At 44.9% G+C, this 18627-nt stretch overlaps 3 protein-coding genes across 4 annotated transcripts; all 3 read right to left on the reverse strand.

The window, feature by feature from the left end:
* Positions 1-207: 207 nt before the first annotated feature.
* On the reverse strand, positions 208-7892 carry akap8l (A kinase (PRKA) anchor protein 8-like). Its single transcript, XM_068322276.1, has 14 exons — positions 7766-7892; positions 6959-6991; positions 5795-6011; positions 4093-4684; positions 3536-3671; positions 3414-3463; positions 3293-3323; positions 3099-3204; positions 2846-2987; positions 2392-2497; positions 2183-2313; positions 1967-2062; positions 1667-1834; positions 208-1495 (listed from the first exon to the last, which is right to left on the reverse strand). The coding sequence occupies exons 1-14, from the start codon at positions 7788-7790 to the stop codon at positions 1235-1237; spliced, it is 2094 nt and encodes a 697-aa protein (XP_068178377.1). The 5' UTR covers positions 7791-7892; the 3' UTR covers positions 208-1234.
* A 1265-nt stretch (positions 7893-9157) lies between these two features.
* Positions 9158-10171, reverse strand: LOC137600723 (beta-1,3-galactosyltransferase 2-like). The gene has a single exon (XM_068322494.1). The coding sequence runs from the start codon at positions 10124-10126 to the stop codon at positions 9158-9160; it is 969 nt and encodes a 322-aa protein (XP_068178595.1). The 5' UTR covers positions 10127-10171.
* Positions 10172-12741: 2570 nt separating this feature from the next.
* LOC137600521 (beta-1,3-galactosyltransferase 5-like) lies at positions 12742-17842 on the reverse strand. 2 transcript variants are annotated; one of them, XM_068322193.1, is made up of 2 exons: positions 17575-17842; positions 12742-14457 (listed from the first exon to the last, which is right to left on the reverse strand). In XM_068322193.1, exons 1-2 carry the CDS (start codon positions 17655-17657, stop codon positions 13347-13349), a joined length of 1194 nt encoding a protein of 397 aa, XP_068178294.1. In that variant the 5' UTR covers positions 17658-17842; the 3' UTR covers positions 12742-13346. The 2 variants fall into 2 exon arrangements, with proteins under 2 accessions (XP_068178294.1, XP_068178292.1); XM_068322191.1 differs by lacking the exon at positions 17575-17842 and adding an exon at positions 16710-16870.
* Positions 17843-18627: the final 785 nt, after the last annotated feature.

The raw sequence follows: 18627 nt of genomic DNA on the forward strand, positions 1-18627 counted from the left end.
AACATTAGATGTAAAATTAATCAGAATTGTATTACATTATGTTGGTAGTGGGACACCTAGTGGTGAAGTACGGTAATAACTAGGTACTGTCAAGAGCGACAGAAGTTTTAAGTATCACCGTTAGTATAAAATGTAGACAAGCTGCAACACAGTTAATTTCTAACAGATCAAAAATGTTTTATTCTATATTCTAACAATTATGTCTAATGGGTTGACATCGTGAGCAGTAGAGGCAGTTTTAACTGATGTTAAAATCCTTAATACAAAACAGCACAACAAAGATTTATTCAACAGATTTATTTCTTACTGAGTGAAAGATTACTTTCTTATATTACTAACAGGAATACTGAACATGTATCCTCCATAAACTGTCCCCTCAACAGACCAGCTGCACGACTGGCATCTGGAGACGTCACCACAGGAAACGCAAAGGTGTAAGAGGACGTTCAGAAATCGCACGTGTTGGTTCACGGTTGAAGGAACAACTGGACATCTGTGGTAAAATTCGCCCGACTTCTTCCCGCTGTCACACGTTTAAATACCTGCCGCGCAGACGTTCCATTAAATCAACCACAGCTCAGGAAAAAATAAAGCTCCTCTCTGTTCAAACATTCATCCGGAAAAGTTGCAAAAAAGATCCGTTCCCCATCAACACAATGACAAGCAGCCTGAACAGTCTGCACACAATAGTTGTCGACTTTACGTCCGAATGCAAAACAATATAAATAAACAATATTTTGAACAAAAGGCACAAAAACAGCCATCAGGAGGAATAGTTTGACATTTGGAGAGGAAAAGATATTTGCTCCACGCTGACGTACCTCCACCGGGGTCCAACAGGACTGTACCACAAATTTAAGGGGGTGCGTTCTGGTCCCAGACCTCTCCTCTCACGACATTTAATTCTGCATGTTTATGAAGATAATCCAACAACAACCCCCCGACTGTGTTGAGGGGGGAGCAGATTAGTTTGACCGACTCATCTCATCAGGCCTTTGACAGACTGTTGAACTCAAATACGGGAACTAGCTAGCTAACACGACTCTGTTCTGATCACTGATGTGAGAGCTGACGGGACCGTCTCCAAAAATGTGGAACTATTCCTTTAAAAAAATACAGAAACAGAACCATGAGACCATAAACTGTTGATGTATGTACATTTCTTGGGACTGGGGGATGGGGGGGGGGTATTGACTTATGTTAAGGACGAGACGGCGCACAGACGGCGCAAAAGTCATTCATCGTTCCCGTCTTCGTCCCCGACCTCCGTGGCCTCCAGGCCTTCCTCCTCCTCCTCCTCCTCCTGCTCACACGGTAATCCTTCGTCGTCGATCTCGTCGTGAACCACGTATCCGATGTCTTCCTCCTCCCCAAGTTCAAAACCCAGCTCCTCTTCCTGGTTCCTCTCCTCCTCCTCTTCCTCCGCTGCCATCTCTCCCTCCACTCCGAGCTCTTCCTCCATCTTATCCTCATCCACTGCTGCAGCTTCCTCCCCCTCCACCGCCGCTGCTTCCTCTTCCCCCTCCCCCTCCTCTTCCCCCTCCCCCTCCGCTGCCTCCTCTTCCCCCTGCACCGCCGCCACTGCCGCTTCCTCTTCCACTACCGCCGCTGCCTCCTCTTCTCCCCCCTCCTGCGCTGCTGCCTCCTCTTGCCCCCCTTCCTCCACCGCCGCCTCTCGGCTCGTCTCTCCTTCGGCCGCCGGCTCATCCTTGACGGGCGCCTCGTCGGCCCGGCTCCCCGCCGCCTCGCCGGTCATCTCCAGCTCAGACACGTCCATCGCCATGGAGTCCTCGGGATCGTGGTCGTCTTGGTTACCGGAGAACGGGTTCTCACCCTGACAAGGACAGAACATTTATAAGCACATCTTTGTCAGACTAAATGAGTAACGGCGCGCGCGCCCACACACACACACACACACACACACACACACACACACACACACACACACACACACACACGCACACACCTTGAGGTAGCTCTCCAGCTTCTTGCCGATGAGTTTGTGGTTGAGGATGCTGCGAGCGACCGACAAACTGGCCCTCTTGGACTGCTCCATCATTCCCTGGACGGAGAGAACAACATTTATTCTGGGGGTGGATGTTTTATTCTTTTGTGTTAGGAACAACATTGTCGGCTCGTGTCGAGTATTTTTCCATCGGGGTGGGGGTGGTAGGTGACGTACCTTCCTGTTGTAGTTGTGGTCGGGAGTCTTGATGTGTTTCTGGATGAGGTGGGGCTGCATGGGGATGAACAGGTCACACGCTGCACAGTGGGCCGCCTCCACCTTCCTCATGAAATGCTCCATCCCGAGTTCTAAACAGAATCAATAATACGTACGATCAATAATCAGTTCCTGTGTTATTATCACACATTAATAGTACTGCTGCCCACCTCTGGTCAGGTCCTGCTCTTTGTACATCTGGCAGATGGCAGCGCTGTGGTTCTCCAGCTGGCTGACACGCTGATCCGTTTTCTTGAATTTATTCTGCAAATACTCCTACAAAACAAAACACACAAGGTTTGTTAATTTGTAAAATAATTTTTTTTTAAAGTTTTATCAAAAGAAATAACTTCTACATGTCTGAACACATCAGAGAGCAGCTCTAGTTTTATTGAATCTTCAGTTGTGGATTAATAACGGTTGACTTCACTACAGATTTTAGATGGATATCAAACACCCGTCGTTAAAAATGAAAGCTTTTCTTCTTCTGTGGAAAAATTGAGGTTAAATTTAAAAAAATGTAAAAACCTCTGGCATCTGCGTCTCACTTTATAGACGTGTGTGTGTGTGTGTGTGTGTGTGTGTGTGTGTGTGTGTGTGTGTGTGTGTCGTGTGAAAATCCACCTGCAGGAAGTCTGTGGTGGGTTTGGACAGCTGGCCGGCCAGGAACTTGAAGTGGTCCTTGTGGAAGCGGCTCTCCAGGTGAGTCTCCATGTCCTCCTTGTAGTAGGAGCGGAACCTGCAGGCGGAGCAGGCGAACATGACCCTGGAAGGAGGAGGAGGAAACCCCGTCTGTTTATAGAGACCGACCAATCAGAGCTCAGCGGACGTACTGAGGAACACAGAGGCAACGATGGGCTGATGCACGTTTTCTAACCTTTCCAGGAAGCCCCTCCTCTTCCTCATCTTCGGATGCTTCTCCTGAGCCTGAGGGGGGGTCGGCTTGTTCTGCTGGATTTTCTTCTCTTCCTTTTTGGGTGCAGCTACAAAAAAAAAAGGGACAAAAAACAGAAGAATGACGTGAGGAGAAGGTGGGAGGGAAACGTCTGGAGCATCTGGAGCTGGGCTCACCGGCGTCTCTGTCCGCTGGGGGTTGGCTCTCCTGTGGGAGGGGGAGGCGTGTTGTTTAATTTCATTTGGGAAAAACGACACTGGACTCTATTCACAGGTTCCAATCCAGTCGTCTACTCACCTCAGACGAGGGCTTGGGTTCACCGTCGTCACCATTTTTGTCCATCTCCTCTGAAGAACAAAACACTTTCAAGACTGAATTCAAAACCTTTATTTTGTTTTACGTTTGAGTCCCAGACGAACCTGTTTTAGAAAAAAAAACACCGGGGATGTCGTCCGTCGTGTCGTCCTCCGTCCTGTTCATCTTGGACTCCGGCTCGTCGGACGCACTCGACGTCTGCTTCCTCTTCTTCTGGACCTCTGGACGCGGTTTCACCTGCTGCAGCCGACACAACGTCAGTTGGATGCGAGACTTTGTCATTATTGTCTGACACACAAAAATAAATTTAACACGCCTCAAGATTTATGACAGTATTTTCCACACTATAAGGTGAACCTTATAATCCAGTGCGCCTTCTAGTGCAGTAAATACTGACCCGATCGGTGTCGACTAGCTGAACCAAATGTCTTCTTGGGAATTAGCCTTACTGGAAGAAAAAGAAACATATGGGGCTGGGAGGGGGGGTCCTTCAGGTACTTCTGACCACCTTACATAAGGACTGGGCGGAGCTAGAGGACAGGTGTGTGTGTGGCCGACTCCTTTTGATTGTTCTACATTTCAAACAGCAAGCGCTAGCAGTTAGCCTGACTTGCTAAGGAGGAGGTCTTGTTCTTTTTTTTTTTTGGCTGGAGGTACTTACTTTGTTGAGGGGTCTCTTGCGGCCTCGCTGGCGGCCGGCCCTCGGGCCCCCTCCAAAATGCCTCCCAGGAAAGTCGTGAGGCCCTTGAATGGAACCCTGATGGAAGCCCCCGCTCTCAGGGTACATGCGGTTGGACAGGAGGGAGGGGAGCTTGCCTCTACCACCTCCTGGAGAGTGGCCGCGGTGAGGCTGGCCACCGCCGCCCCGCCCACCTCCGCCTAACGGGATGGGGTCGGACCTGCGGCTGCCAAACCCTCCTCCTCCTCCAGGTCCTCGACCCCCGGCGCCTCCACCCCTTCTGGGGGAGCGGCGGCCTGCTCCGGCCCATCCTCCGCCTCCGGGGCCTCCTCCCTGGCCACTGCCGAAGGGCTCTCTGACATTCTGTCGCATCTTAGCGACTCCATAGGAAGAGGAGGGGCTGTCAAAGCCTCCCCCCCCTCCTAGCCCCATGCCCCCACCGAAGCCCGCGCTGCCTCGCTGACCCAGCAGCATGTTGTCCCCTCGGCCATCGCCATAAGCATAGCTACCGCCGCCGGATCTGTAGAGATCTCGGGAGGAGGTGCGCGAGTCGAATGACTCGTACTGGTCAAACCTGCGGGAGGGAGGGAGAGGGTTGGTAGAGAAGAGCAGAGAGCAGGAGGGGTGGGGGGGCAGAGGGAGGTCAGGTTTGGATTTCTCCACCTGCTTTTTCCTTCTCCGCCACCGTTTTTTGCTTTTCTCCGCTTTGTTTTTTCAGATCAGATCAGCGGTTGATGATCGAGTGAATGATCCACATGTGGGTTTATATAACAGTCATGATCAGTAGAAACTCATCCAACCAGGTTCTGTCGGTCAAACAGAATTCTACAGATTAAAGGACGTGGACACCACTGACGTCTTAAGACGGGTGGATGGTGTCAGAAATACTCCACATGGAAGCACAAATGAATCTCGTCACTGAGCCAGTTTATACATCCCATAAACGGACATCGTTTTTAGCGCTTCAGGCTTGAAACGTAACATCAGACTAACTCATCTCTCTCTCTTTGCGTCACCTGAAGCCAGAACATTTAAGTCAGGGTTAAGTCAGGAGGGACGAGAGAAACAGTGTGAGAACCAATGGAAACAAAGGAAATGTTCAGGGCGTGGGGGGGGGGGTGTTTTTATATTTATAAGGCTGTTGATCTGTTGAAATGATGATGGAGGTGAGGGGGGGGCTGTAACTGCACCTCAAAACGAGTGGGAATGAAATCTCATCGAGGTTTTGAGGAATAACATTGTCTCCCAGGAACGGGACAAATGACGACAAATGGGGGGGGGGGCATTCAAAGCCTCCTGGAGAGTTGAGGCGTTCAAATGTAAACTGAGCAACACACAACCTTTTTAGTCTAACAGGACCTGGAGTGAACGGGGGAAGTAAGCGCCACGGCGGGCGAAGGCTGACCAGAAAAATGATTTCTCCATGTGAGATAAATAAAGTCAATTCCTTCTTTTCCTTCTTCTGGGTTAGGGTCTTTCTTTTTTACACAGTTTACAGAAATCTAGACAACTTGTGTGTTCTATGAGTTAATAGCATCGGAAGGCTTTGATACCACAGCCCACAAGTGAATGGGGAACATTTACTGTTTCTGGCCGTGTGAAGGAGATACTTGTGAATGTATTCTTGCTGTGGAATAGATGTGGTGAAGACGAGATGAAGCACAAACCAAACTCAAGTTATTACCTGTCACCCCGAGACCCCTTCAACCCCCCTTCCAGCTGAGTCAGCATGTCCAGGCGCTGGTTTATCTTCGCGATCACGTCGTCGGCGTTGGTGTCTGGGGACGAGAGCAGTGACCCTCCGCCGAAACCTCTCTTCGCGGGGCCTCCGCCTCCGTAGCCTCCCAGCATAGACATGGAGTCCTTAAAACCTGTCCCAGAAAGGTCAAAGCCCCCAGAACCTGATAGAGTGACCAATTAAAAACATCAACTCTTGTTATTAAAGTAGAAGAAACCAGCAGTCCTTTAAAATGTGATGGAGGAAAATCATACAACAGATTCAGATATTTATGCAGATAACCGACTTCAGTGGCTAATTAAATATTAATGTGAATAGTGTTCATTTTTATGCCTTTATGAATAAAAAAACATATCCTCCATAAGTGTCAAGCTTCTGGTCCTAACCTTCTTCACACTATTTGCATCTGGAGTTCAAACCACGGCCGTAATTTCGGCACTTGACCATAACCTTAATGTTTGACAACTGCATTCAAGTCTTTATGGTTTAGCTCACGTAGATTTACTTATTTTTGCTCTTTGCAACTCAATTCTGGCAGCTAACCCCCACTGTTTGTCAGATGATTTAACAAAATATGACAGGACGGGTCAGGAAAACAACAATCAGCACAAGTGAAGGCTTGTAGAGGAAAAAAGCTTCTCCACAAATCGCTGGAAGGTGAACAAGAATGACTTAAAACTGAATCTGAGGGAATCGACCCACAAGGATCCTTTAATTTAAGTTACCAACTAAACATAAATCTGCAGTTCTAGCAGCTGGAAACAAACCTCAGGAAGAGGCTGCATGATGATGTCCATCAGAAGTCCTTGAGGGTCAACTTTCCCTACAAGGATAACTGCAAGAGTTTTTTTCTTGGCATACACCCCCTGCATGCATTAGGTGCTAATGTGGTGCAAAAATAAATTGGTCTCTTTGGCTCCATAAATGCATATTATCAAGTGATCTATTTGCTTCTTGTCTTGACTATCCTTAAACTGAACTCCGCTGCACCATCTGCTGCCTCATTCTGTCATCCTGCTGCCCAGGTTTTTTGGGGGGGTTAATTAGCGCCTAAAATAATTCTGGGTGAATCGCTGAGCACAGCAGAAGTATTTCTACTCATATCCTCACCTCTGTTGTTCCCACCTCCCCAGTTGGAGTAACCTGCAAAGTGACAAATTTAATAATTAGAACAAGCAAAACTGAAAGGTAATAAACATTCAAACATGACATTTGGATCCCAAAACGATCACATTATTAAAAGCATTTATAATCAAATCCCTTCCATATTTTGCAAACCCGACAGTAAACCACCGAGCTTCCATTTTACTAACTCCATGCAGGAGAGAAATTAATTTTTATAATGTTAGATAGATACTTTATTAATCCCGGAGGAAATTGTATTAATTATTAATGGTTTAATGATTGATAACAGTTTAAAGCCAGTTCTGGAATTCTTCTACACGGGCGGCCATTTAAAAAAGCAGGATATTTCCGACACTGGCTCCATTTTAACAGAACTGACGAGTTAATTTAAGCAACGCCATAAACCCCCCGAAATAATGAGTAGAGCCCGATGCTAGCTAACGTCTTCACAAGTGTTAGCGAAATGCTAAACCTTCTAATGCTAGCTGCGATACGTTAGCTGTCGTAGCTAAACCCCCACTGGTTCTGAAATTAGATTATTAGTCATTTAAAATCAAAACCGACATTTTAATATCATTAATTATGTGGACATAACTCCTTTATTTCAAAAATAGTCAGATATGCGTCTCCGCCAAGTAGCAACTAGCTAACCAGCTAATAGACTGGGCCTTTGTTTTCAAGCTAACGTAGCTAGCGGCTAGGCGGAATTAGCTGCGGTAAATGTCGTTTTTTTTGCGCTACGGGATGTAATTTATAATATTATCTGATTCCCAGCGCTCACTGCTCATTCACCTGAACCGTAGCCTCTGTTATCCATGATATTTTTTGCGCTGCTCAGACAATCCGATCGACACAAACGTCTTCAGCGTAGCAGCTAAAGAAACGCTGTTTCAAGGCGAGGTAGTTCGGTCCGGTCTTCAAAGACCACGTGACGTCTCAGGTCTCGTGACGTCAGACGCAAAGGAACGGAAGCCACGCCCACACGATGTTGAACGCAAGTTCATAGTTAAAAATAGGAAGATAAAAGCAAATATCCAGAATTTATTTGTTGTAAAATTACATAAAGTGTCCAGGTGAGAAATTTGTGGTTTTAGGAAATTAAAAAAGAAAAACGTCCACAGGCGAGAAAATACAAACAGACATTGTTATCTGGTATTTACAGAATAAAACCCAGAAATAACCAGCCAACTTCTGCAGACAGCATAAATTCTAAAGTTGGAATACATTAATGAACTACTAATGAATATTTTATATTGACCATTAGTTGCTGTGTCTTTAATGTAACATCAGTGGAATCCATTAACATGAAGAGTGCATTAAACCCATATCTGACCTGCAAACCACCTAAACTGTCCTTATTTATTTAAAATTCTATTAAAATCTTATTAAAAGTATGAAAAATAAAATGATCTAGTGCAGTGAACCCACATCCAGATTGAAAAACACCGGAACTGTTCTTATTTATATAAAAATCTGTTAAAATCTATAATGAAAAATAAAATAAGCTCGTGAAGTAAACCCACATCCAGGTTTATCAAAATCTTATTAAAAAATATAAGAAATAGAATGAATTCCTGCAGTAAACCCACATTCAAACTGCAAACCACTCGAACTGTCTTTATTTATTTAAAAATCTATATCAAAATCTTCTTAAAATATATAAAATGAACCAAAAAAAAAACACATGGACTGTCGCTATTTACACATAATTTTATCAAAATCTTATTTAAAAAATATTTTTTTAAAATAAAATGAACTAGTGGAGTAAACCCACATCCGAACTGCGACCGCTTGAACCGTCTTCATTTATTTAAAACTCTATCAAAATCTTCTTTAAAAATACAAAAAATAAAATTAACCGGAAAAACACCTAAATTCTACTTTTTGTATAAATTCTATCAAAATCGTGTTAAAAAATATTTAAAAAATAAAATTAACGAGAGCAGTGAACCCACATCCGGTCGATCCGGCAGATTGAACCTGACGTTAGGCTGCCCTCTGCTGGAAGAAGAGCGGAACTGCAGCAGATCAAACCTGGGAGGAGAAGAACACAGAACAAAAACACCACAGCCCGAATTTAAAAATAAACAGTTTTGACAAATCACTTCTTTACAATCTCATCTTTGTTCCTCATTAACGTCCAAACACGTAAAACATCAAATCTTTCAAAAACGCTCCATCAGCTCAACATTTCGCCTCCGGCTGTCTGCTCCTCTCCCAGTAGCCGATCATCTGCGGGATGCTTGTTGTCGTCACGGTGATGACTTTGGAAAGGCTGCAGTCGCTGAGAGGATGTTGAGGGGTGACGATGAACATGGTCTCCTCGGGGGGGTCGGTGGGGGGGATGCCCAGGCGTTTCAGACACATCCCCAGGTAGACATCCTCGATGTACAACGCTTTAATCTGAGGGGCGACTCGCAGGATTTTCCCCGGGAGGTCAGAGGACATGACGTAGGTCATGCCCAGAGGATAGGGGGGGTACTCGTCCTCAGCAAACACTTCTTTTGGGATGTAGAACTTGTTGAGTGGGTTTCTTAAAACTGGGCTGTGCCACCACACCAAACCGGACATGTAGTTCCGTTCGGCCGTTTGGGGATCCCCCAGGAGACGGACCAAGTTGGGGACGTGGAGCAACACGTCCGAGTCGATCTTCACGACGTAGGAAACGCCGGCGCAGTGGGCGTCCAGCCACTCCAGCATCATCATGGTCTTGATGGTCAGGTTGCGGTAGGAGTCCTGGAAGTCGCTCTGGATCAGGTCCTGATGCTGCCGGCTCTCCTGTCGGAGGTCCTCCTGCTGCTGCTCCGCGTCAGGACCTCCAGGGAGGCCCAGCATGAAGACAGTCTCCACCGGCTGACCCAGGACCAGCTTCTCACTCCCCCAAGTCTTTCTAATGGCGTCCCGAGCCTCTTTGTTACCAGGGGCAACCGGGACCACCAGGACCAGGAAAGGGGTTCGGCTCCTACAGGCCGGCGTGTCGTCCATGATGAACTTATAGCCTCGTGGGTAAGAAACGTGATACGGTCCGGGCTCCTCCCATAGAGGCTCCGCCACCGATGCCGATGCTGATGCTGATGATGATGCTGATGCTGATGGCGGCGCTGTCACGACACGTGGAACGTTACGGACGTCCAACTTCCTGGAAAACCACATGTATAGGAAGAACACCAGCGATACCAGGATGAGCTGGAGGTGTCTCCTGCTGTTCACCATCAAATCTGCACAGAAAGAAATTAATATTCAGATGAAACGACTGTTGTGACATAAATTTAAATTTTTCATGCATTTTTAAGACCTTTTTTGACTAATCTTATTAAATATGCTAATATATTTTTGATTTTTATGCTCTATAAGGTGTAATTATTCTAATTAAAGCAAAAAAAATGCTCGAAAATTTTCAGCTGATTTGTAATAATTATAAAATTTATGAAAGTTTCACCATTTTAATCAAATTGCAGAATAATTTTTTTAGCTGTAAATCTGAAAAAGTTTGAATCTTGGGTTATTTCAACAAATTTGATTTAAGAAATTTTTAAAAATAAATTTGTGGCTGCCTGTCAGTCAAACAATGAACATCTTGTCCACATGACATGTGGTTGTGTGTGATACGTGTGTGTGAATGTGTTCAGTCTGCCGTAACGGCCTACATGTATGACTACTGTAGGACAAAGCAGACGCAGGCCTCTCATCCATCACCTGTCCACTGAGTACAGCACTGAGTCCAGCGGTTGCTTAGCAACGCCTGAGCTCATCAATCATGCATTAACTTACGACGTCTCACATCCATCTTACATTTTACCCCACGCAACAGCGTTTACCGAAGGTTGGGCTCAGCTGTGATTAATGGGGTCCTGCTGAGTTCACGCACTTCACCTGAACAGGTCAGTGAACTCCACGCCGGACCAAACCGGAAAAACCTCTGCCAGACAATGGCTGGTCTCTGCTCTGCTAATTTCGCAAGAAATAAGCATCAAATAGTGATGAAAACACGTGAAGAAAAGTATTAAGAGGAAGAAAACACTGGTTGAAAGACGAGCCGCGCCCCCAACACCAAACTGTTGTCAGAAAATAAATAGAATAACATAAAAATGTATAGATAAAAAGGATTAATAAGTATGTTGATGCAGAAGCTGTCAAACAAATGTAAAAAAAAAAAATTAAACCTAAATAAATAAATAAATAAATAAATAAATAAAGCGCCACAACTTCAGAATAAACTTTGCTCACTTGTACAACAGAATGCAGCTCAATACTGACACCCTCTGGCAGAAACGGGTACTGCAACTACTATAATTACTTCAGGTACAACAGGTGAGTCTTGAACGAGCGTTTTAAACTGTATTCATGAAAAAAATAATACTGCGGGGACCAAGTTAATCTAGAGACCCAATAAGAAATAGTTCTGGACATAATCTGAATGAATCTGAACTAATTAAATATCCACAATCATATTTTAACACATCTTTCCCTACCTGAGGATTATTATTAGACATAACTTACTTTTTCTGAAGCAATGAAAGCAAAGTGTCACCAACTTCATGTTTTCAGGAGGTGTCGGCTCCGCTGGCGCTGCTTTCATTTGTGATTTATTTTAATTTTTCTGCCTTAAAAGCTGGAAGTCATTCGTGACGCTCTTCACATGGACTCTTCATCCTGTGTCTGTCATGAGGTGTCAGCTCCGCCTCGACCCCCCCGTCAAGTAAAGATGGCGGCAGGTGGTTCGACAGGACTCTGGAAGATGGATAGATGTTTACCTTCTGAATGAAAAATGGGTGGTTTGGAATGTATTCATTAAATTAAATTGCTCTCATAACAGTGTAAAATCAGAATGAATGAATTTCATCCTCTGAGGTCAACGTCATCAATAATTTTAAAATATGAACTAACAGCAGGTTGTGATAGTTTTAACACATAAAATCTGAATCTATGTTATGAGGGCCGATCACGCTAAAAATGGTAAGAGGAATTAGCCTAAAGCTAACGGTCTGTAAAACATAATTGGTCCTGAAGTCTAATTTGATCATTATCATCATCTTCATCTTCCACATGATGTCCTGCACAGATAATTAAATGTTGCAAGTCTTTTTTAAGTTTGTTAAATATGAATGTACAAATGTTTGGAATTAAGGCTCATAGGGTCCAATATTAACCTCAAAAAGAATGAGGCCTGTTGATTATATTTTCATAATTTAAAAAAATCCCCTGTATATTCTCATGACAAATCGTACCCTCTGTAAAATCAACCAATCTTTACTCAAGGCTTTCATTTAAATTAATAATAAACTCATGTCACGCTTTGCTTTGACTCCATCCGTGTTCTGATAGAAGCCTGAGAGTCCTTCACCCGTCACAGACTGTGTGGAGACGGTTTCCGTCTGCGTCCTTCTGGTAGACCTTCCTGATGTTCTAGACGCCACCGATAAACGCAAACACGAATCCACCATCATTACAAAACACGCTGAAGTGTGTGTAGCGTATAGCATTAGCATGCAGGCTGGAGAGGCCTGCAAAGGTTTGTGTCAGTCAGTGTGCAGATTGACTCCCATCCAGTTAATGAATTGGTGTTTATTAAGGATAAACTGAAACATGTGAATAAACCCTGAAAGGCTTGAAAAAGAGTCAAAAGAATATTAGAATCATTTTTTTACCCTCAAAGGAAATGGTTACAGACAATTAAACAAATATGCAAAATATTAAATAAAAGTGCATATGGTATATATATATACATATATATATATATAAATGGTAAACTTTCATTGTGACATAGACTTATCCAAATTTCTTTGGATTTTGCATTGAATGTACATAAAGTACAATGAATGTACATAAAGTACATTCATGAATGGTGTACATAAAGTACATTCATTGCATTGAATGTACTTTATGTACATTCAATGCAAAATAAACTCAATGTTAGTGACTGTTCTACCTCATGCCAGAGGTCAGTGTCTCTTTATTTAAATTATACATTTTTAATGGCATAAATGAGAAGGTAAACAAGTTTAACTTGTCAGTTTAGTGCAATTTATCCTTTCCACTAAGTTCATGTGGAAAATAGCAAAATCCTGTTTCACCAGAATGGAATGGAACCTTCATCAGAACGGTCAAGCCATCTTCTTTTTTACTCTTTAATGTCACTTCCTGTGTTCTGGCATCCCGGTGCTCGAAAAAACCCATCAACAACAACAAAGATACAAATAAATAAATAAACCGATCACCCTAGCATGCAGTGCTACTAGCTGCTAAAGCTCACATTTCAGGAAAAAGAAACATTCCCTTCATACAATATTAACTTAACACATAAATAGAAACAGATACCCAGAAACCATCCAGAACAAGGTCCTCTATAATAACCCTCCTGGTCCACCTGGTCCTAACAGGGCGGTCCAGGCTTCTTCAAGTCTGTCCAGTAGTCCAACAGTTCTTTTGAAGACCCTAGAATGTATGTGATGACTTTGGAGAAGTCACAGCGGTTGTATTGCGAGTTGTAGGCCTTGAACCGGGAGGGAACCGGCGGAGAACGCGGCGCGAGTCCGAGCATTTTCATGCACATTCCAATGTAAGCGTCCTCGATGTTGAAGAATTTGACCGATTTGGAGATCTCCACGAATTTAAAAGGAAGGTCGTTGGAGAAGACGTATCCCATGCCCAGAGTGTAGGTTGGGTAGGTGGGTTCTGGGTAGAGCTCCTCGGAGACATACCACTTGGAGTTCCGTGAACGCACCACGGGCCTGTTCCACATCAGGTACCCCGTCAGGTACTCCGTCTTGGGGATGTCCGGCTGCTTCAGCATCTCCACCAGGTTGTCAATATTCAGGAACATGTCGGCGTCGATCTTCATGCCGTACGCCGCTTCCGGGCAGCGCGTGGCCAACCAGTTCATGATCACCATGGTTTTGATAGTCAGGTTGGCGTAGCTGTCAATGAAGTTGCTCTGGATCAGGTCTCGGTGCTGCAGGTTCTCCTGTTGGAGTTTCTTTTGGTCCTCCTCATTTCCTCCAGAATCACCCAGCATGAACATGGTCACCACCACCTTGTCCTGAACCAGCATCTCTTTGCCCCATGTCTGCCGGATGGCATTCCGAGCCTCCACATTGGAAGGTCTCACCGGAACCATCAAGACCAGGAAGGGATTCTTGGTCTTGCAGACGTCTTTGTTATCCAGAATGAAGAGGTAGTTGCGTGGGTAGGCGTGGTGGTACTGAAATCCCACAGGAGGTGTTGTCGTTGTCGTTGTCATTGTCGTCGTTGTCGTTGGTGTTTCTGGTGGTTCACTCGGTGCCAGTCTGTGTTCTGGGCTGCCCCAGAACCCGGTGGTCAGGTTGAAGACCCTGTGACGGTGGTGCCTGATGGGGAAGCGCTCCCACAGGGCGCTGTTGAACAGAGCGTAGCACAAGATGCCAAAAAGGAGACAAACCAGGAGCAGGAACTGAAACAAGGAGTGACCCCAAGGCTTCTTCTGGTGGGAGGGGGGGTCAGCATGTCTGAAAAACATCAACAGAGATAGAACAGGTTGGTCGATGGAAGCATAATGTTCCAAAAACACGCATGGATATAAAATCCTTCTAACTTCTCGCTGATTAGATGCCTCACTGGTCGCAGGTGAAGCCCTTACCCAGCTGGGGTACACCCCAGGTAAGGCACTAACACTAACACACACACTTTTGAACAATTTGGTGAGAGGAAGCCAGAGAACCTGGAGAGAACCCAAGGAGAACAACCAAAACTCCGCAAAGAAGGGATTAAAACGCCGTAAGTTAAATGGAAGAGGCAAACATCACAAAGAGTGGGAGCAAATGTCAGGACGGTACGAGGGACTGATACAAGCTTCGAAGAAAGGTGCGGAATATTCGTATTGTGTTGCTTGCACAAAAGACGTGAAAATAGCTGCCTCCGGTTTCTATGATTTAAAGATGCATTTTGGTACAAAGATCCACGCCAAAAACGTGGACGTCTCGAAAACCTATCGATCAATGGATGTTCATTTTGCTCCTAAAAAAGAACCAGAAGATTCCTCAACAGCTGCAGAAGTGACGTTTTGCCACTTCATCGCAGAGCACAATGTACCTCCAACAGTTGCCGATCACTTCACATTGCTTGTGAAAAACATGTTTCCCAATCACAAGGCTGCAAAGGTTTGTATTTTTCTGTCCCTGCTTGAAATTTGTACTAATTCATGTTTTTAAAAAAAAAAATGTTTCAGGAATTTGCCTTCAAGAGAACCAAGACCACCATGATAGTCATGGTGGGCTCAAGGGATTCTTCCTTAACAAGACTGAAGCAGAAAAATCCAAATGTATTTAGTATTGGCTGTGTTTGCCATCTAGCAAGCTTGTGTGTAAAAGATGGCGTTAAGCAGCTACCATTTAAGGTGGACGACTTGTTGGTAGACATTTATTATTTTTTCCATCGTAGTTCTAAACCAATCGAAGAATTCAAGGAATTTCAACAACTTGCAGAGGTTGATGTGGAAAAAAATTCTAAAACATTGTCCTACTTGATGGCTCTCCCTTGAAAAAGTGGTTGCCAGGACTATAAACCAACTGCCTGACCTGAAAAGCTACTTTGCCAGCCACAAGGATGTTGAGAAAGCAGGAAAAGTAAAGACCATCAATGAGAGGCTGCAAGACCCAATGACAGATTTGGTGCTGCACTTCCTGTCCTTTGTCCTTCCCCAAATTAACAAATTCAATGTAATTTTCCAGGCAGAGAAGTGTGCGATAGGAGATTGAATGACAGAAATGGACAGACTCCTCCGTGTTTTCTTGGTCAAGTTTGTGCAAATGCCCCACGGGCTGCACAAAGTTGACAGATGTGGACTTCACAAACAGAGATATACAGCATTCAGATGACAGACTTGCAGTGGGAATGGCTGTCAGGTCCCTCCTAGCTGACTGTGAAGAACATGACATCACACCTGCTGTACAAGGAAATTGTTCAATTGTGTAAGAGAATTCTATGAAGCAACAGTTAGAAGATAAAGTGCTACAGGATTTAGTAGTGGATCCAAAAAAAAAAAAAAAAGACTGATTCATTGGATTATACTCATGTTATCAGAAAACTTTGAATGTAATGTTGATTTTGAACAACTGAAAGAGGAATGGGATGATCTACAGCTCATGCCCAAATCAAATACCCCAGAAGGCATACAAGCTGACAGCTACTGGACAGGAATTCTAAAGCAGACCACATCACTGGGGGAGCAGAGATTTCCTGAAATGTGGAAGCTCTTTTCCATTTTACAGCGCCTCCCACGTGTTGTCACTTGTGAGAAAAATCTAGACAGAGTACAGAAAGAGCATGGCCGAAGATACAGTTGTTGTATATCTGCAAGTAAAGATGAACTATACTGGTAAATGCTGTGACCTTACCCATAAAGATATGCTGGTTTCAGCAAAGAAAGAAACAGTAGCATACAACAGAGAGCACAGTAGTGGTTAAAGCAACACCTGTTTATCTATTAAGCATGTACTTCATGTGTATAGAAGAATATAACGAGACAAGTGTAAAATATCAAAAGTTAAACTATCATAATTAATAATGTCCAACTATGTACATGAATAAACGCATTTCCAAAAAATATATATATATGAAAGATTATTTTGTATTTTTTAAGGAAACATACAACGGTTTGTCAGGCCATGGAGCCTTGGAGGTTGACAGATATGCGAACTCGAACCCCCAACATGAACAAACCCCCCCAAACGACCACCTGAGGAGCCGCCGCGGGACTTACTGGTGAGTCGCCGTGATTCCGTTCATGTCCGCGGTCAGGGGCCCAACAGAGAGCCGCCCTGACCCCAGAGGAGACGCGGACAGCAGGGACCGCAGCACGCCGACCTGCGCCATGAGTGCGCGTCGGAGGCGCGGAGCCGGCAGGAGGAAACGCCCGCGGCGCAGCGCAGCGACAGGTGCGGCGGGGGGGTCCGCAAGCTCCACGGAGCCTTCCTGGGGCGTTTAGAGGCGTTTACATGAGGTCTAACAGCACCGGGACCGGGAAGTAGAGGGGGGGGGGGGACGCACGTTGCGTTAAATGACGTGCGTTGGGTGTGCGCATGTTTGAGCGTCAGGGCTGGACCACCGGGGGTCCAACTGGAGAACAGTTTCTTAATTATCTCCACACAAATTACTTTTAAATAATTTTGCCTGCAGGATTGAATCGATCAGACTTGATCGATTTGCGCTGGTTTGTCCTCTATTATTTTGATTCTAGCCACACACACACTTACGTTCTAATGTGACTCTTTTCTTAGCTTTAGTAACACATCCACTTTAATTCCTCAGACGTGTGGAAGTGTGTGTGTTTTGGAGGAGGTGTCGTTTGCAGAGGCGAGATTTGTGTTTGTCTGAGAGGTTGTAGTTTAACTTGGGTTTTGTGATTTCCAGGATGTCCGTGAACACACATCCAGGCCCCTGAGGTGAGCTGCTCTCCTGCTCAGTCAAGGGTCACTTCAGGTGGGGTGGTGGGTTCAAACATCACTGACCAACCTTCAACCCTGATTCTGTACCCAAACGTCCTTCCTGAAACAATCTTATTTGTACCTGGAAATGTTTTAATCTGCTTTTAATTGGCTGACACACACAAAATCACTAATCCTCACCTTTTCAGCCCACCTGAGCCGGTCTCTGGGTCGCCCATGAGGTGACTGTTCCTTCCTGGTTTCCTTGACTCTTTCCAGTCCATCAGTCTCTCTCTGTGGTGTCCGACCGAGCTCCGAGCGTTGAGGTGATGATTCGTGGACTGGAAGTCACATGACGTCAACGCGGCGTTTACCTCTCCTGCCCCATAGATTTATGTGAGGGCCGGAGGGAGGGGTGAGCGGCAGGTGAGGGTTGTGTTTCGTGGTTTCACACCTTCCAGCTCAAACAGAGCTGATGCTGGTCATGTCTGTGACATTACAAAATATTTATGGCTGTCTTATCTGCTTCTATGACACTGACATGTGTTTCCCGACGTCAGAAGCATGTATTCTTTTCCTCGAAGCCCCCCTCCACTAAGGAACAAGTCCCGATAAAGAAGACGTTCTGATTGGTCTGTCACAGAGTGATAAGTTCAGGAAAACCAAATCAATGCGGGATTCTTTTCATTTTATCAAAGCAGTTCAGTACAAAAGACGTCAACGCTTATCTTGGCATGATGACATGAAAAACAGGAATGAAGGTTAGACCACGAAGTCTCACATACACACACACACACATAGACACACACACACACACACGCCTTTTAGAGGAAGTAGTTGTGATGATGTCAGAACTGTAGATAGTTCAGAATTTGACGTATTTATTGTTACAAGAACAATTAAAGGCATCATTTACCGTCTGGTGGGTAGAATATGGTGTTGGATCTCTTTTCTATTTGTTCTGGTGTGTGTGTGTGTGTGTGTGTGTGTGTGTGTGTGTGTGTGTGTGTGTGTGTGTGTGTGTGTGTGTAGGGGTGGGGTGAGGTGAGGGTATGCTGCTCAGTTGGTTTGGCAACCATTAACTTAGATATATGGATATGCTCTATTGATCCCAAACTGGGAAATTTACAATCCGTCCCGAAGACACTGGACCTCCTGCCTTTTGGCTGACTCCTTGTTACCCTTAATCAGTCCTATAAAGGGGGTGTGATGCTGGTGTGGAGGGGGGGAGCAGTGCTGTGTGAAGAGGGAGGA

Source organism: Antennarius striatus, chromosome 8 (assembly GCF_040054535.1).
Source record: "Antennarius striatus isolate MH-2024 chromosome 8, ASM4005453v1, whole genome shotgun sequence".
NCBI classification, from domain to species: domain Eukaryota; kingdom Metazoa; phylum Chordata; class Actinopteri; order Lophiiformes; family Antennariidae; genus Antennarius; species Antennarius striatus.